The 17,279-nt window shown below is 45.9% G+C and overlaps 1 protein-coding gene across 1 annotated transcript in view; it reads left to right on the forward strand.

The window, feature by feature from the left end:
• The first annotated feature begins 13,462 nt into the window (after positions 1 to 13,462).
• map1lc3b (microtubule-associated protein 1 light chain 3 beta) overlaps positions 13,463 to 17,279 on the forward strand; it is a 10,814-nt gene continuing 6,997 nt past the window's right edge. Inside the window, exon 1 of the mRNA XM_056281227.1 lies at positions 13,463 to 13,739. Coding sequence (XP_056137202.1) covers positions 13,700 to 13,739 — 40 coding nt within the window. The 5' untranslated portion in view covers positions 13,463 to 13,699. The remainder of the gene's footprint in view (positions 13,740 to 17,279) is intronic.

Raw genomic sequence — 17,279 nt, forward strand, 5'->3', positions numbered from 1 at the left:
GAGCAACAGCACCCCCAACATCGAGCAGAGAAGTTGGCCGTCTTACACATGGTGATTTACACATTCAGAATCCCTGTTCCTTCCACGTCCGTGCCGCTATTCCAACATCCCGCGTGGCCATTCAGGCGGAAGGACAAGGTGGCAAAACAAAAGCGTAGTTTCAGGCGAGGTAATTAATACGCATATTTTTGGGCCTACACAGAGAGGAAACCCAGCCTTCACCTCCGCTCTCCTCCTCCTCCAGTCTCTGCGAGGTGATTGCATCGATCAGACGAGCATTGTTCCTGATGGATTCTTGCCACACAACGTCAACATTTAAAGTACCCCTCCACTCAAAAAGATGGGGTTTTTTCTTATGTTTGTGCCCCCGAAAATATCTGGCCTTGACTATACTGACTTGCATCTGTGCAAAGTTTGCCCACTGGAGCGTTGTTTTAACATTCCTGTACTGAAGGAAAATCTGTGCACTTCCCTAAAATCTGAGATTCAAACGTGCCCCGGACAAGCAAGATTTGGTACGTCACAAATCCGAAAGCCTATCGCTATCTAATACGCAAATGCAGGGCAGGCAAAGAAACCCTGAAACCTCCGGCGCAGAGCGGACTTGTCAGTGCAGAGAACATGTTTGCATTAGTACACAATGCACTTTGAAGTTGACACCGGGGTAGAGTCAGGGGTGGTGGCAAGTGGGGGGGCAGTTTGGGCTAAATATACACAGCCAACTTTGTGGGGTCATTCTTCAAGGTGAGCACTCAGAGACACTGAACACACTGACACCATCATTATCATCGGCGGTCACTCGGGGTCGAGTATGACTGTCCTCCTTCTAGGTCCTTGTGGGTCTTCAGGTGGGGGTAGCAGCCGATCCTGGAGCCGCATATTTTGGGGCAATGTGGGCAAGGGTGTGAAGAAGTGGTTGAGGATGTGGTTTGGGCCTTTCTGGTAACTCGCTCCTTTCTGAGTCTGTGCACAGTGGAGGTCATGGTTGTAGCGCCCGGCACCCCCGCGGATGTTAAGGTCGATGCCAAACCTTTCGATGTGGGCCATGATGTTATCTTTACATCGCTTCTTTTGTCCTCCTGGGGCATGGTGGCCTGTCACGAGCTGAGAGGAGAGGACTTGTTTCGGGAGGCGAGAGTCAGACATGCGGAGGACATGGACCCATCTTAGCTGATGTTGTGCGATGGTGGCAGTTATAGTAGGCATGCTGGCCTCCTCGAGGACGCTGAAGTTGGTGCGCTTATCCTCCCAGCTCATCTTAAGGATCTTCCTGAGGCATCAATGTTGGTATGCCTCGAGTGCCTTCAGGTGCCTGCTATATGTGGTCCAAGTTTCTGACCCATACAGTAGGGTGGGCAGCACTACCGCTCTGTACTCCTGAATTTTTGTTCTGGCCTAAAGGTCGTGGTTTCCAAAAACCCTTTTACTGAATCTTGAGAAGGCCTGGCTGGAACAACTGAGACAATGGTGTATTTCAATGTCAATGTTGGCTTTGGAGGAGAGAAGGCTGCCAAGATATGGGAACTGTTCCACGTTTTTGAGTCTGGTGTCGCCTACAGAGATGGGTGGGGACAGAGCAGGCATATTTCTGTTGGGTGGGGGTTGGTAGAGGATATGGGTCTTTTTTATGTTAATGGCCAGACCAAGCTGCTTGTATGCCTTTGCAAAGGTGTCCAGTATGCTGTGTAGTTCCTCTTCTACGAGGGACACTACGGCATTGTCATCAGCACACTGCAGCTCTATATGATGGAAGATTCCCCTCAGTCCTGTTCATGACCCCCCCCCTTTTCTCCCAAATTACCCCACCCTTCCGAGCCGTCTTGGTCTTTGCCCCACCTCCTCTGCTGAGCCGGGGAGGGCTGCAGACTACCACATGCCTCCGCCAATACATGTGGAGTCACCAGCCCCTTCTTTTGTGCCTCTACCTGATAGAAGTTTCACCAGGGGGACGTAGCATGTGGGAGGATCACACTATTCCCCCCCAGTTCCCCCTCCCCCTCGAACAGGCACCCTGACCGACCAGAGGAGGCGCTAGTGCAGTGACCAGGACACATAACCACATCCGGCTTTCCCACCCGCAGTCACGACCAATTGTGTCTGTAGGGACGCCTGACATAGCTGGAGGTAACACGGGGATTCGAACCAGTGATTCCCATGTTGGTAGGCAACAGAATAGACCACCACGCTACCCGGACAACCCTGTACATGATTTTGACTCCCTGAGGCCAGGGGCGAAAATCTGATATCAACTTTGGGGGGGACAATTACATGAAATTTTCTCAAGTGCAATTCCTGAGGGGGACACCAAAAGTAGTGCTGATGTTTATAGTGATATATTGGGGGGGGGGGATACCATATTTTTCCCAGGATGGGGGGGGGTCGTGTCCCTCCCGGGATTTCCGCCTATGCCTGAGGCAGATTGGGACCCGTGAGGTGGAGGATGGTGGCAATGAAGACAGAGAACAGGGTTTGGGTAATGACACAGCCTTGTTTAACTCCTGTGTGGACCTTGAAGGACTCCGTCTCGTCTCCATAACCGCTGAATACTCCGGCCGACTTATTATCATGTAGTAGTTGTAGTACTCTGGTATATTTGTCAGGCAGCCTATTTTTGACGGGACTAGCCAGAGGGTCTGGCGGTTTATGGAATCAAAAGCTTTGGTTAAGTCTATGAAGGCCATGTACAATGGTTGACTCTGTTCCTGGGCTTTTTCCTGGAGGTGGTGAGCAGTAAAAGTCATGTCCATGGTGCCTCTGTTAGGACAAAAACCGCTCTGGGATTCTGGCAGAATTTCCCCCGATATTAGCAGCAGTCTGCTGGCCAAGACCCTAGCCAGGGCTTTCCCTGTGGTGGAAAGCAAGGAAATGCCACGGTAGTTTCCACACTCAGCTTTGTCCCATTTCTTAAATCAAAGAGTTTAAAGGCGATCTCACACACACACACACACACACACACACACACACACACACACACACACACACACACACACACACACACACACACGCATTGCGCCATGTTCCCTCATTGCGTCACTGACTACATTCATTCCTTAGCTCTTAACGATAACCATCTACATGCCTAACCCTGGCCTTAACCTTAACTTAATCCTAACTCTAACCCTGGCCTTTACCTTAACTTAATCCTAACTCTAACCCTGGCCTTAACCTTAACTTAATCCTAACTCTAACCCTGGCCTTAACCTTAATTTAATCCTAACTCTAACCCTGGCCTTTACCCTAACTTAATCCTAACTCTAACCCTGGCCTTAACCTTAACTTAATCCTAACTCTAACCCTGGCCTTTACCCTAACTTAATCCTAACTCTAACCCTGGCCTTTACCTTAACTTAATCCTAATTCTAACCCTGGCCTTAACCTTAATTTAATCCTAACTCTAACCCTGGCCTTAACCTTAACTTAATCTTAACTCTAACCCTGGCCTTAACCTTAACTTAATCCTAACTCTAACCCTGGCCTTAACCTTAACTTAATCCTAACTCTAACCCTGGCCTTAACCTTAACTTAATCCTAACTCTAACCCTGGCCTTAACCTTAATTTAATCCTAACTCTAACCCTGGCCTTAACCTTAGCTTAATCCTAATTCTAACCCTGGCCTTTACCTTAACTTAATCCTAACTCTAACCCTGGCCTTAACCTTAACTTAATCCTAACTCTAACCCTGGCCTTAACCTTAATTTAATCCTAACTCTAACCCTGGCCTTAACCTTAACTTAATCCTAACTCTAACCCTGGCCTTTACCCTAACTTAATCCTAACTCTAACCCTGGCCTTAACCTTAACTTAATCCTAATTCTAACCCTGGCCTTAACCTTAACTTAATCCTAACTCTAACCCTGGCCTTAACCTTAACTTAATCCTAACTCTAACCCTGGCCTTTACCCTAACTTAATCCTAACTCTAACCCTGGCCTTAACATTAACTTAATCCTAACTCTAACCCTGGCCTTAACCTTAATTTAATCCTAACTCTAACCCTGGCCTTAACCTTAACTTAATCCTAACTCTAACCCTGGCCTTTACCTTAACTTAATCCTAACTCTAACTCTGGCCTTAACCTTAATTTAATCCTAACTCTAACCCTGGCCTTAACCTTAACTTAATCCTAACTCTAACCCTGGCCTTAACCTTAATTTAATCCTAACTCTAACCCTGGCCTTAACCTTAACTTAATCCTAACTCTAACCCTGGCCTTAACCTTAACTTAATCCTAACTCTAACCCTGGCCTTAACCTTAATTTAATCCTAACTCTAACCCTGGCCTTAACCTTAATTTAATCCTAACTCTAACCCTGGCCTTAACCTTAACTTAATCCTAACTCTAACCCTGGCCTTTACCCTAACTTAATCCTAACTCTAACCCTGGCCTTAACCTTAACTTAATCCTAATTCTAACCCTGGCCTTAACCTTAATTTAATCCTAACTCTAACTCTAACCCTGGCCTTAACCTTAACTTAATCTTAACTCTAACCCTGGCCTTAACCTTAACTTAATCCTAACTCTAACCCTGGCCTTAACCTTAACTTAATCCTAACTCTAACCCTGGCCTTAACCTTAACTTAATCCTAACTCTAACCCTGGCCTTAACCTTAATTTAATCCTAACTCTAACCCTGGCCTTAACCTTAACTTAATCCTAATTCTAACCCTGGCCTTTACCTTAACTTAATCCTAATTCTAACCCTGGCTTTAACTTAATCCTAATTCTAACCCTAACCCTAAATCCAAGTCCTAACCCTAACATAGACCCTTAAAGAAGTGAGGACCGTGGACCAAAATGTCCCCACTTTGCAAAAATGTCCTCACTCTAATGGTTAAAAACTCAAATTGGTCCTCACAAAGACAGCAGTACAAGTACTAACATTAGAAGTACAAGTACACATACACACACACACACACACACACACACACACACACACACACACACACACACACACACACACACTCAGCCTTTCATGTCTTATCAGCCTCTACAGCTGTCTTTGCTGAAAGAAAGGCGGATGCTTATTATAACACACACACACACACACACACACACACACACATCCTACCCTAGGACCTCTCCCATGCTGGGACAAGTACACAGCTTGACTCCTGTAGATGATACTGTTTGTGTGTGTGTGTGTGTGTGTGTGTGTGTGTGTGTGAGGAGGGGAGTGTTTTGTGTGTGTGTGTGTGTGTGAGGAGGGGAGTGTTTTGTGTGTGTGTGTGTGTGTGTGTGTGTGTGTGTGTGTATGTGTGTGTGCATACACACATAAAATCATTGATTTCATATATGTATTAGACACACCTGGTTGGGTGCCAGCACACAGTAGACACACAAACACACACACACACACACACACACACACACACACACACACACACACATGCATATGCATACCTGAGTAAGTGCCAGCGGGGGTTTCAGGAAAAGTCCGCAGACCAGTCTTCTCGGTAGGCACCGAATAAAATTCAGCACATAGGGAGGTCTTTTGTGCATCAACAAACACCCCATAATATTACCCGTTTCTGCAGAACTAGAAAAGCGAATGGGGGGGGGGGGGATCGGTGTGTCCACAGAAATGGTATTGTTATTGATGAGTGTTTGGTTTCCATGCTCTTATTACGCGGGCCTCGGTGCCACAGTGCCACGCTGTCACGGATGGAGACGGACAGCAGGCTTCATGACGGCTGTGAACGCGGCGGGCAAGTGGAGACCTGACCCCAGGCGTGGTTTGCCCATGACAAAGCTCTCTCGCCAACAGAGCTGGGCCTCGGCACAGAGACGGGCTTGTGGAAATGTTAGTCCGAGTAAGCCAGAGGACAGGCTTATATACCGACGCTTAAGCTGTGCAGAAGCAGAACCTGGACCAAATTTAAACCCTCTCCTGGACGGGTAAGCGGCAACAGGCGATCAATGTTCTCCCCCTGCTGGTGAAACTGAAGAACTGCGGGCTCGTCTTTAAACTACAACTACCGTCATCCCAAGCCAAACAGCAAGAACCACATAAGAAGGGGCAAATACCTCTGTTAGCAGCAGCTGTGCAAGGGGGAGCAGAAAGCAATGATTTTAGTGTCATAAAGCCTCAGAGTAAAAAAAGAAAAATCAATAAAGATTAATGTTGCACGCTTTGCTACCGAGTACGCCTGCAGACAGTATGATAGGAGACCTCCCAGGTCCAGTCGCCATGGTTATGTACAGTCCTGGTACTCAAATGGTAAAGTAAACATGCTGACTCAGCTTTCTTTTGACAAAGATCTTTTCTCTCTCTGGTTGAGTTGTTCATTTATGTTTACTTCTGAACCGGCCCAACTTGGCCGGTCTGATAAGGTTTGGTCAGATGCTTTTCACCTTACTGCAGAGTATGTAGCCGTGTACCTCAGAGTTGTGGCATGCTTTTTAAACTTTTAAAATAAAATAGCATATAACATAAAACACAACATATAACACAGCACAACATAACATTGGTAATATTATTTATCCTAAGGGGTAATTCAATAGATTTTTTTCAATGTAATTTATGGAATAACCCGGTAATTTGTCATTTTGTTTGTATTTTAATGGGATTCTTCGACAGTAAATGCAGCTATATATGTGTGGGTCCATGCTTAGGCTTAGACTACAGATTGGGCTTGTTTTGTTTTATTATTTTAAATATTCAGCATACCGACATCAGAGAGGAAAGGAGTGATCTAGATAGAGAGGTAGAGAAAGAGAAAATCTCACTTATTGGTATTTATATTTCAACCACAATGTCCGCATTTTCTCATTTTATTTCAAGCTATCTACTTGTGTGTGTGTGTGTGTGTGTGTGTGTGTGTGTGTGTGTGTGTGTGTGTGTGTGTGTGTGTGTGTGTGTGCATTTGTATATATATATATGTGTGTGTGTGTGTGTGTGTGTGTGTGTGTGTGTGTGTGTGTGTATGTTTATACATGTATATTTAACAGCAATATCATAATTATGTTTGTATTTTTAAGTTAAATTTACCTGTTTTACAATGTTGCAATGTGACTCATTCTGTTTACACATTTTTTCATTCTAAAAGCTCTGTGGTCAAGTCATCCGGTCATCTCAGGTCAAGCGGGGTACCTTCTGATAATTCATATTTTGCATCGTTTTAAATTATCACCCAAATGGCTTAAATGTAAGAGCTACAGACACTTATAACGAACTTAGAGTTGATTTTTAGCAGGGGAGGCATACATCGATCAGCCAAAACATTAAAACCACCGACTGGTAAGTGAATAACATTGATTATCTTGTTACAATGGCAGCTGTCAAGAGGCTGGATATATTAGGCAGCAAGTCAACAGACAGTTCTCGAAGTTGATGTTTTGGAAGCAGGAAAATGGGCAAGTGTATATAGCTAGACCCGATCTACTACTACTACGACTACTACGACGACTACTACTACTACTACTATTTTCGACTGCTCCTGTTAGGGGTCGCCACATCGGATCATCCGTTGCCATCTTTTCCTGTCCTCTGCATCTTCCTCTGTCACACCAGCCACCTGCATGTCCTCCCTCACCACATCCATAAACCTCCTCTTTGGCCTTCCTCTTTTCCTCTCCCCTGGCAGCTCCATATTCAGCATCCTTCTCCCAATATACCCAGCATCTCTCCTCCATACATGTCCAAGCCATCTCAATCTTGTCTCTCTTGCTTTGTCTCCAAACCATCCAACCTGAACTGTTTCTCTAATATAATCGTTCCTAATCCTGCCCTTCTTAGTCACTCCCAATGAAAATCTTAGCATCTTCAACTCTGCCACCTCCAGCTCCACCTCCTGTCTTTTTGTCAGTGCCACTGTCTCCAAACCATATAACATAGCTGGTCTCACAACCATCCTGTAAACCTTCCCTTTAACTCTTGCTGGTACCCTTCTGTCGCAAATCATTCCTGACACTCTTCTTCACCCACTCCACCCTGCCTGCACTCTCTTCTTCACCTCTCTTCTTCACTCCCCCTTACTTTGGACAGGGACCCCAAGTACTTAAACTTATACACCTTCATCACCTCCACTCCTTATATCCTCACCATTCCACTGTCCTCCCTCTCATTCACACATAGGTATTCCGTCTTGCTCTTACTGACTTTCATTCCTCTTCTCTCCACTGCATACCTCCACCTCTCCAGGCTCTCCTCCACCTACAACCTACTCTCGCTACAGATCACAATGTCATCCGCACACATCATAGTCCATGGAGACTCCTGCCTGATCTCATCTGTCAACCTGTCCATCACCATTGCAAAACAAGAAAGGGCTCAGAGCCGATCCTTGATGTAATCCCACCTCCACCTTGAACCCATCTGTCATTCCAACCACACACCTCACCATTGTCACACTGCCCTCATACATATCTTGCACCACTCCTACATTCTTCTACGAAACTCCCGACTTCCTCATACAGTACCACACCTCCTCCCTTGGCACCCTGTCACATGCTTTCTTTAAATCCACAAAGACACAATGTAACTCGCTAATCTCCTCTTAACCTAGCTTCTATTACTCTTTCCCCTATCTTGACGCTGTGGCTGATCAACTTTATACCTCTGTAGTTGCTACAGTTCTGCACATCCCCCTTGTTCTTGAAAATCGGTACCAGTATGCTTCTTCTTCACTCCTCAGGCATCCTCTCACTTTCCAAGAGTGTGTTAAACAATCTGAACAATAGCTAGACCTGATGTGGCTAACGAATTGATTGTTGACCGTTCGAGTGGACTGATTGACTGTTTGACAATAGCTGCACTTCAACACGGACGTACGTGTTCTGATAGTAGGCACGAGCATTTCGAAAAACTTTCAGCAAGAAGCTTGTTTTTGATAGTACTGAACGGGCCTCATTCATCAATCGTTAGTAGGTGCAAGTTTGTTCGTATAACCCCATGGGATTGTTTAGCCCTCAGGTTTGTCTGACCGGTAGAAATAAAGCCTGATGGTACCCTGAGAGCAGGATAAGCAGTTTGGATAATGGATGGATGGGGTTATTTTTAATTCCTTCCCCTGAACATCTTGCAACGAGCAGTCACACAGGCTTGCAAAGACGTCAGTGTTAGCCAACTGGTGTCTAAATTCAGGCGTTACCCAGGTTCTATACTGCCCTCTGACACAAACCTCAGGGCTGAAAGATTCCATGGGTGTGTAAGAACAAATCTGCACATAGGAAGGATTGATGAATGAGGCCCCTTGTTCTGATAACATTGAATCTATAGGCTAGCATGCGTTCTGTTTTACTGATGAGAGGGGAGAAACAATGAGATGGCCTGTTAGCGCCTTCTAAATGCATGTATTTGCTCTCATTTACAAAGTATTGAACATGTGTCATCTTCAAGAACTACTACCCTGTTACTTGCTCGTAGCACGTATTGTATTCACTCAGTAAAAAAAAAAAACTCTATCTCGCGCTTTTACTTTAGCACTGGATTCACTCTTAGATGCTTGTTTAGAGAGAAGATGCACTTATGACCTCTGATGACTAGTGGTTCTCCTGGTTTCCTATGTTAAATGCACTTATTGTAAGTTGCTTTGGATAAACGCGTTGGCTAAATGACTGTAATGTAATATAAAATGACTGTAATGTGTATATGTCTTTATGCATGCTCAGTAATCCAGGTAAGAAAGTCGCAGAAAGGTGAATCACTTCATCTGGACACAGTGCTTATTGAGAGAAACGTTTCATCACTCATCTAACTGCCGAGACCAACGATCAGTTTCATATGCAAACTGCTGTGCGCGTTAACTAGAGTTTCAATGGCCATGTGTACTCTTCACAGAGGACTTGGGAAAGGTTGCAATCACAGCGTTGCAAGATGCAGAGGTGGACAACCCGGCTTCCGAAAGTAAAAGTCCTGCCGCATATTTGTTCCACCCATGCACTACACTAGCTGAATTTAATTAGCACAACTCTTCAGCCAGGTAATCGCCATGAAATCGCCATTTTAAGTGAATGGCTAGAACAAATACATGGTAGGACTTGTACTTTCTGAAGCCGGGGTGTTCACCTCTGGTAAGATGGCGATGGATGTACTCTTCACCAAGCACTCCTGATCAAGTGTGTCTGCTCTTGAAGCTGTGTCTTCATGCCACATACTTCACATACAGGGGGCAGTACCATAGGCAGAAGCACGGGTGTGCTATTGGTTCCCCAGTCTCACCGACAGTTCAGATTTGCAGACGACACCTGGGTTAAAATTAAGTCTCAGGACATACCACGTTTCACCGACCACATTAACTCTGTGGACAACCAGATCAAGTTCACTAGGGAGGATGGGAAAAATGACAGGTTAGCCTTCTTATACTGTGAAATTGCAATTGGTGATGGGTGAAATTTGATTGTTGATGTTTACTGTAAATCAACACATACTGATCAGTACTTAAGGTTTGACTCTCATCATCCACTGGAGGACAAACTAGGAGTCATCAGGACGCTGTACCACCGAGCTGACAACGTCCCCACAAACACAGCGGCCGGGGAAGGGGAGAAATCCCACATTAAACAGGCCCTGGTTAAGTGTGGTTTTCCTAACTGTGGCAGGAGTGTCAGAATAGTTGAGACATTTATTTTCCAAACATCGCATCTAATTTGCGTTCAACCCCAAAACATGCTGTGCCAGAAATTGGTCCATCCAAGGATTGGGTCCCCTGGCACAAACAGAGTAATTTAGAAGAAGAAGAAAGCCACTTTATTTTGTCATTGTACTTTACAACGAATTGTATTCTTACAATGAATTTGTTCTCTGCATTTAACCCATCCTATTGTATAGCAGCAGTGGCCAGCTGCAGCGCCCGGGAACCAACTCCAGTTCTTCTTTCCATTGCCTTGCTCAGGGACACAGACAGGAGTATTAACCCTAATATGCATGTCTTTTTGATGGTGGGAGGAAACTGGAGCACCCGGAGGAAACCCACGCACACACGGGGAGAACATGCAAACTCCACACAGAAATGACCTGAGATGGCCTGGGGTTTGAACCCAGGACCTTCTTGCTGTGAGGCAACAGTGCTGACCACTGGGCCGCCGTGCCGCCCAAGATATAGTGTACACTGTTAAGTGCCAGCAGGATTGCCGTGACTTGTACATCGGAAGAACCAAACAGACACTGGCCAAAAGGATGACAGTTAACGTGTCAGGCTAGGACTCTGCAGCGTACGCCCATCTACAGGCTAGCGGTTACTCTTTCAAGGATGAGGATGTGCACATCCTTCATAGGGAGGAACGCTGGTTTGAACGGGGCGTCAAAGAGGCCATCTACGTGAAGAGGGAAAGACCATCCCTGAACTGAGGGGTGTGGGGAGGGGTGGCTAAGAGTACATCTGTCAACATCTTACAATGCTGTACTACTACCACTACTTTCGGCTGTTCCCGTTAGGGGTCGCCACAGCAGATCATCTGTTTCCATCTCTTCCTGTCTTCTGCGTCTTCCTCTGTCACACCAGCCACCTGCATGTCCTCCCTCACCACATCCATAAACCTCCTCTTTGGCCTTCTTCTTTTCCTCTTCCCTGGCAGCTCCATATTCAGTATCCTTCTCCCAGTATACCCAGCATCTCTCCTCCACACATGTTCAAACCATCTCAATCTTGCCTCTCTTGCTTTGTCTCCAAACCTTCCAACTTGAGCGGTCCCTCTAATATACTCATCCCTAATCCTGTCCTTCTTTGTCACTCCCAATGAAAATCTTATCTTCAACTCTGCCACCTCCAGCTCTGCCTCCTGTCTTTTCATCAGTGCCACTGTCTCCAAACCATATAACATAGCTGGTCTCACAACCTTCCCTTTAACTCTTGCTGGTACCCTTCTGTCGCAAATCACTCCTGACACTCTTCTCCACCCACTCCACCCTGCCTGCACTCTCTTCCTCACCTCTCTCTTGCACTCCGCGTTACTTTGGACAGTTGACCCCAAGTATTTAAACTCATATGCCTTCGTCACCTCCACTGCTTGCATCCTGACCATTCCACTGTCCTCCCTCTCATTCATGCACATGTATTCCGTCTTGCTCCTACTGACTTACATTCCTCTTCTCTCCAGTGCATACCTCCACCTCCACCAGACTGAGGTCTGTTGGTCAGGAAGTCCAGGGTCCAGTTACAGAGGGAGGGGTTGAGGCCAAGGGAGAGGAGTTTGGTGGTTAGTTTGGCAGGGATGATAGTGTTGAAGGCAGAGCTATAATCTATAAACAGCATCCGGATGTATGTGTTAAGTTCAAGGTGGGTCAGAGCAAAGTGCAGGGCAGTGGCAATGGCATCCTCAGTAGACCTTTTGGGACGGTAGGCGAACTGATGTGGGTCGAATGTGGGGCGATAATGTTTTTGACATGAGCCACAACCAGTCTCTCAAAGCACTTCATGGCAATGGGGGTGAGTGCTATGGGTCGGTAGTCATTCAGACATGTGGATGTTGGTTTCTTGGAGACAGGAATGATAGAGGTGGTCTTAAAGCATGTAAGGACTATGGATTGGGACAGTGAGAGGTTAATTATAGTTGTGAAGACCTCAGCCAGCTGGTCGGCACATTCCCGGAGGACCCGAACCGGTATGCCGTCCGGTCCGGCAGCCTTCCGTGTGTTCACTCTGCACCATGATTCTCTGACCTCTGCGATCGATAGAGTGAGCACCTGGTTTTCTGGGTGGCTGGGTATTTTTGTGGCCGGGTCAGTATTGTTCTTGTCGAAGCGGGCATAGAAATGATTTAGCTTGTCTGGCAGGGAGGCATCATGGACAGTGGGACCGCTATTGGAGCTTTTGTAGTCTGTGATAGACTGAATGCCTTGCCACATTCGCCGGGGATCAGAGTTATTGTGAAAGCGGTCCTCTATTCGTAGGGAATATTTATGTTTGCCTGTTCTGATGCCCTTTTTGAGGTTGGATCTGGCTGCGCTGTAGGCCTCACAGTTACCTGACTTGAACGCTGCATCTTCGAAATGGATGGTTTACCTATTCAAAATAATGTATAAGGTGATGCGGAAATGGCAGTAAAAATGGCCAGGGATGTTCATTTATGCACAAATTCGCTCTTCTCATGATTTATAGATAAGGCCTATTGTGAACCGGGTCACGATGGTTTATCGTTGGGCCCCGTGTGTTCTGCTGGGAAACCCCTGGATCCTGGTATCCATGTGGATGTTACTCTGTCATGTACCACCTACCTAAACATCGTTGCAGACCAGGTACACCCCTTCATGGCAGCAGGATTCCCTGATGGCGGTGGCCTCAGGTGGTTTTAATGTTTTGGCTGAACAGTGTGCACACATAAAGATAAAGATGATGAAATGTAAGTGTTCCAGTTTACCAGTTGTCCCACTGTACCCGTATTCACCGAATTTGAAGTACATTATTGTTTTATTTCCCACCTGCGTTGCTAATGCAAACCGTATGTTTCCCATGGCAGTAAAACCCATCTGAGAGCGAGAGAGCGAGACGGGATGACGTCAGAGGTCAGCTGACAGGTTTGTTTTGCTGGCTCGAGCCAGTCCTTATACGAGCAGCGCACAAACAGAAAGAAGGAAGCGTCGGCATCAGAAGAAGGGACCTGATACAGCTTGTCCAAAAATATACTCCTTTCTTTCTTTTAATCAGAATATCTCAAAACGGTTTTACATATTGTCAGTAGTCTTTTTTTTTAGTATTTCTTTTTGTAAATCTCGCTGCCATCTTTTTCCTCGGCTGCGAAACTGGTTGACTTTGACGCAATATGCCTTCTGAGAAAACCTTCAAACAAAGAAGGACATTTGGTGGGTATTGGACCTTGCTCTGCAATATCACACACACACACACACACAAACACACGCACAGACACACACACACAGACACACACAACTGCTCTGCTGTTCAGTTTCAGTGATCGGTTTGTTGAAAAGGTAATTTTCGTGGTCTCAGAAGGAGCGGGTATAAGCAGCCCCTGTCGGCGGGCCAGATGGTTGGCTTGGCGTTATCTCTGGGGGATTTTACTTCGTGCGGCCAGGCCCGTGTTGTGCGATCCGGGAGTGTGTGTGTGTGTGTGTGCACACTGGCACCAGCGTAAAGTATAAAAGGTCAGTCCATAAAGGACCATGACTGTCTTAAATTATTCAACGAGATGCTCGAGAAATAGTCTATAAATATACATTTGTGCCTGTCATAATATTACGAGTGGTTTGGATTGAAGATCGGAAAAGAACAGTTGTTTTTTCTCCTCCCTCTCCCCCCCCCTCTCTCCCTCTCTCCCTCTCTGCCCCTCTCTCTCTCTCTCTCTCCCTCCCTCTCTCTCTCTGCCCCTCTCTCTCCCCCTCTCTCTCTCCCTCCCTTTCTCTCTCTCTCTCTCTCTCTCTCTCTCTCTCTCTCTCTCTCTCTCTCTCTCTCTCTCTCTCTCTCTCTCTCTCTCTCTCTCTCTTTGCCCCTCTCTCCCTCTCTCTCTCTCCCCCTCTCTCTCCCTCTCTCTCTCCCCCCCCCTCTCTCCCCCCCCTCTCTCTCTGGCGTGTTTATTTGTACCAGAGTGGTGGGAGGAAAAACAAAGTGGTGTCGAAATGCAGGACAGGGGTGCAGAGAGCCGCAGGATTGGGGGATGGGAACGTTTTTGGGGGTGAACGAACGACATGATGCAAGAAGTGTGGAGTTTACCGGTTGTTTCTGTTGTGGTGTTTGAAGGTTATTATCGTGTCATAGTCGGATACGCCTCCTCGTCTGCGCCAGCTTAGTTAGGCCCAGAGGCCTCGCCGACCGTCGGGTCTCAGCCGTGAGTCGCCTGCACGGTTTGGCCCTGCGTCATCCTCTCCGGTCTTTTGGCTCCGACGATTTGTTAGGACAAAACATGTTATTGTGGCGAAGTGATCTTTGTGGACAGTATGTCCAAATTGTTAGCTGGCCTATACCCTTTGTCAAGAGTGAAATATGAACGAGGCAAAAGACACGAAACGACTCTCAGGAAAGCTGTGACCCTGGGAAAGCATCATTTCGGGTTGTTTATATTTACGCAAAGTGAACACGTGAGAAACTGGAAACGTTACATCAGCACGTGTTTTCGGCTGTCTTTAAAACAGTGTTATATGAGTATTAATAGCATCTATTATAGTAATACATTGTAATCTACCTTAAATGTAAAGGTACACTCGGGGTTTACCTTAAATGTAATGTAATTTACCTTGATGTACTTTAATTTAATGTAATGTAACGTACCATAATGTAATGTACTTTCATGTAGATGTAATGTAACGTACCATAACGTAAAGTAATGTACTTTCATGTAGATGTAATGTAACGTACCATAATGTAAAGCACTGTACTTTAATGTAGATGTAATGTAACGTACCATAACGTAAAGTAATGTACTTTCATGTAGATGTAATGTAACGTACCATCATGTAAAGTAATGTACTTTAATGTAATGTAACGTGCCATAATGTAATGTACTTTAATGTAGATGTAATGTAACGTACCATAATGTAAAGTAATGTACTTTAATGTAACGTACCATAATGTAATGTACTTTAATGTAGATGTAATGTGCCTTAAATGTGAAGGTACATTTAAGGTACAGTTAAGTAATATACCAGTGAGGGCTAAAATCGCATCACCCGAATTCAAGATCTGTATTTGGAATAATTCAAGATGATTTAATTGAGATTTGTAACTCAAAGCATGTATCACTGCTTCTCATACAATAACTGCACAAACGTACATGTAAAAAAAAATGCATGACTCAGGTTTAGCTGGTTCTGTCAGTGGCACTATTTCCAAACTGATGACCTAAAGCTTGTTTTTGAGTCATAATAAACAGACAGAAAGATACAGAACACACATGCACACAGATACACACACTCGCACACATGCACAGATCTTCCCAGTCCCCAAGAGAGAATGAATTTTTAGTCCAAACCTAATCACCGCACAACAATGCCCTTCACTTCCAAAAGTTGAACATAGATTGTAAGATAAACATTAGTCCCAGTAACATTTTGTTTGAAGTCTGTGATTCAGTTTGCTTATCTGATAGTAGCCTCTCAGATCCTCTGCAACCCCCCCCCCCCCAGTGTTGTCACAGCAAGTATGGATCACCACAGTGAGAGGGGACGCTCCGCCTCAGACCAGTTTGACCAAGGGGAAACATTAATTAGACTTTATTCAATTATTGCTTTTTGTGTTAAGAGTTAGAGTGTTGGTGTCTCAGTTAAAGCTGATGAAGATGGTTGTGGTGATGGGGAGTTGTACATTTCTGACTTCGCCGTGATCAGGTTTGTCGTATCTGTGGCCGTCAGGTGATGCTGCTGTTGATGTTCTAAGCTCAAAGTGCAGTACACCCAAGGTGTTGTCTCTTACCATGCTCCCATTTACTTTGGCCCGGTAACAGATGGTTTGAAATGGGGTCAAAGTTCAGAAAGGTGGGGACAGCTCTGATAGGGTTTTAGCTTGTAGGGAGGTAGATGAGTCGGTAGCCATGTCGCTGAACTCATCTTTTATCATGTTAAAGGGGAATCAAGCCTCTATTCCGATGACATAGGCTATTAAAAGAACATCCAGACACGTTTAACCTCGAATTTGAGATATGCATTCACTTCAACCAACATGTTGTCACTTCTTATTAGTCCTCTTTTTACCATTTTTATAATGCTTTTTTTTTTTGTGGTGTCCCCCCCCCCCCTTTTCTTCCCAATTGTATCTGGCCAATTACGCCACTCTTCTGAGCCGTCCCGGTCACTGCTCCATCCCTTCTGCCAACCGGGGGAGGGCTGCTGCAGACTACCACATGGCAGCACGGTGGCCCAGTGGGTAGCGCAGTCGCATCACAGCAGGGTGCTCCGGTTTCCCCCCACCATCAAAAAGACATGCATGTTGGGGTTAATACTCCTGTCAGTGTCCCTGACCAAGGCAATGGGAAAAGAACTGGAGTTGGTCCCCGGGCACTGCCCACCGCTCCTAGCTACACAGCTAGCATGGGTTAAATGCAGACCATAATTTCCCCACAGGGATCAATAAAGTATATCAAAATCCAAAAAATGCCTCCTCTGATACATGTGGAGTTGCCAGTCGCTTCTTTTCCCCTGACAGTGAGGAGTTTCACCAGGGGGACGTAACACGTGGGAGAATCACGCTATTCCCCCCTCCCCCCCGAACAGGCACCCCGACTGACCAGAGGAGGTGCTAGTGCAGCGACTAGGACACATACCCACATCCGGCTTCCCACCCACAGACATGGCTAATTGTGTCTGTAGGGACACCCGACCAAGCCGGACGTAACATGGGGAATCAAACCTGCGATCCCCATGTCGGAAGGCAATGGAATAGACCACTACGCCAGC

This window comes from Lampris incognitus, chromosome 6, assembly GCF_029633865.1.
Source record: "Lampris incognitus isolate fLamInc1 chromosome 6, fLamInc1.hap2, whole genome shotgun sequence".
Lineage (NCBI taxonomy): Eukaryota > Metazoa > Chordata > Actinopteri > Lampriformes > Lampridae > Lampris > Lampris incognitus.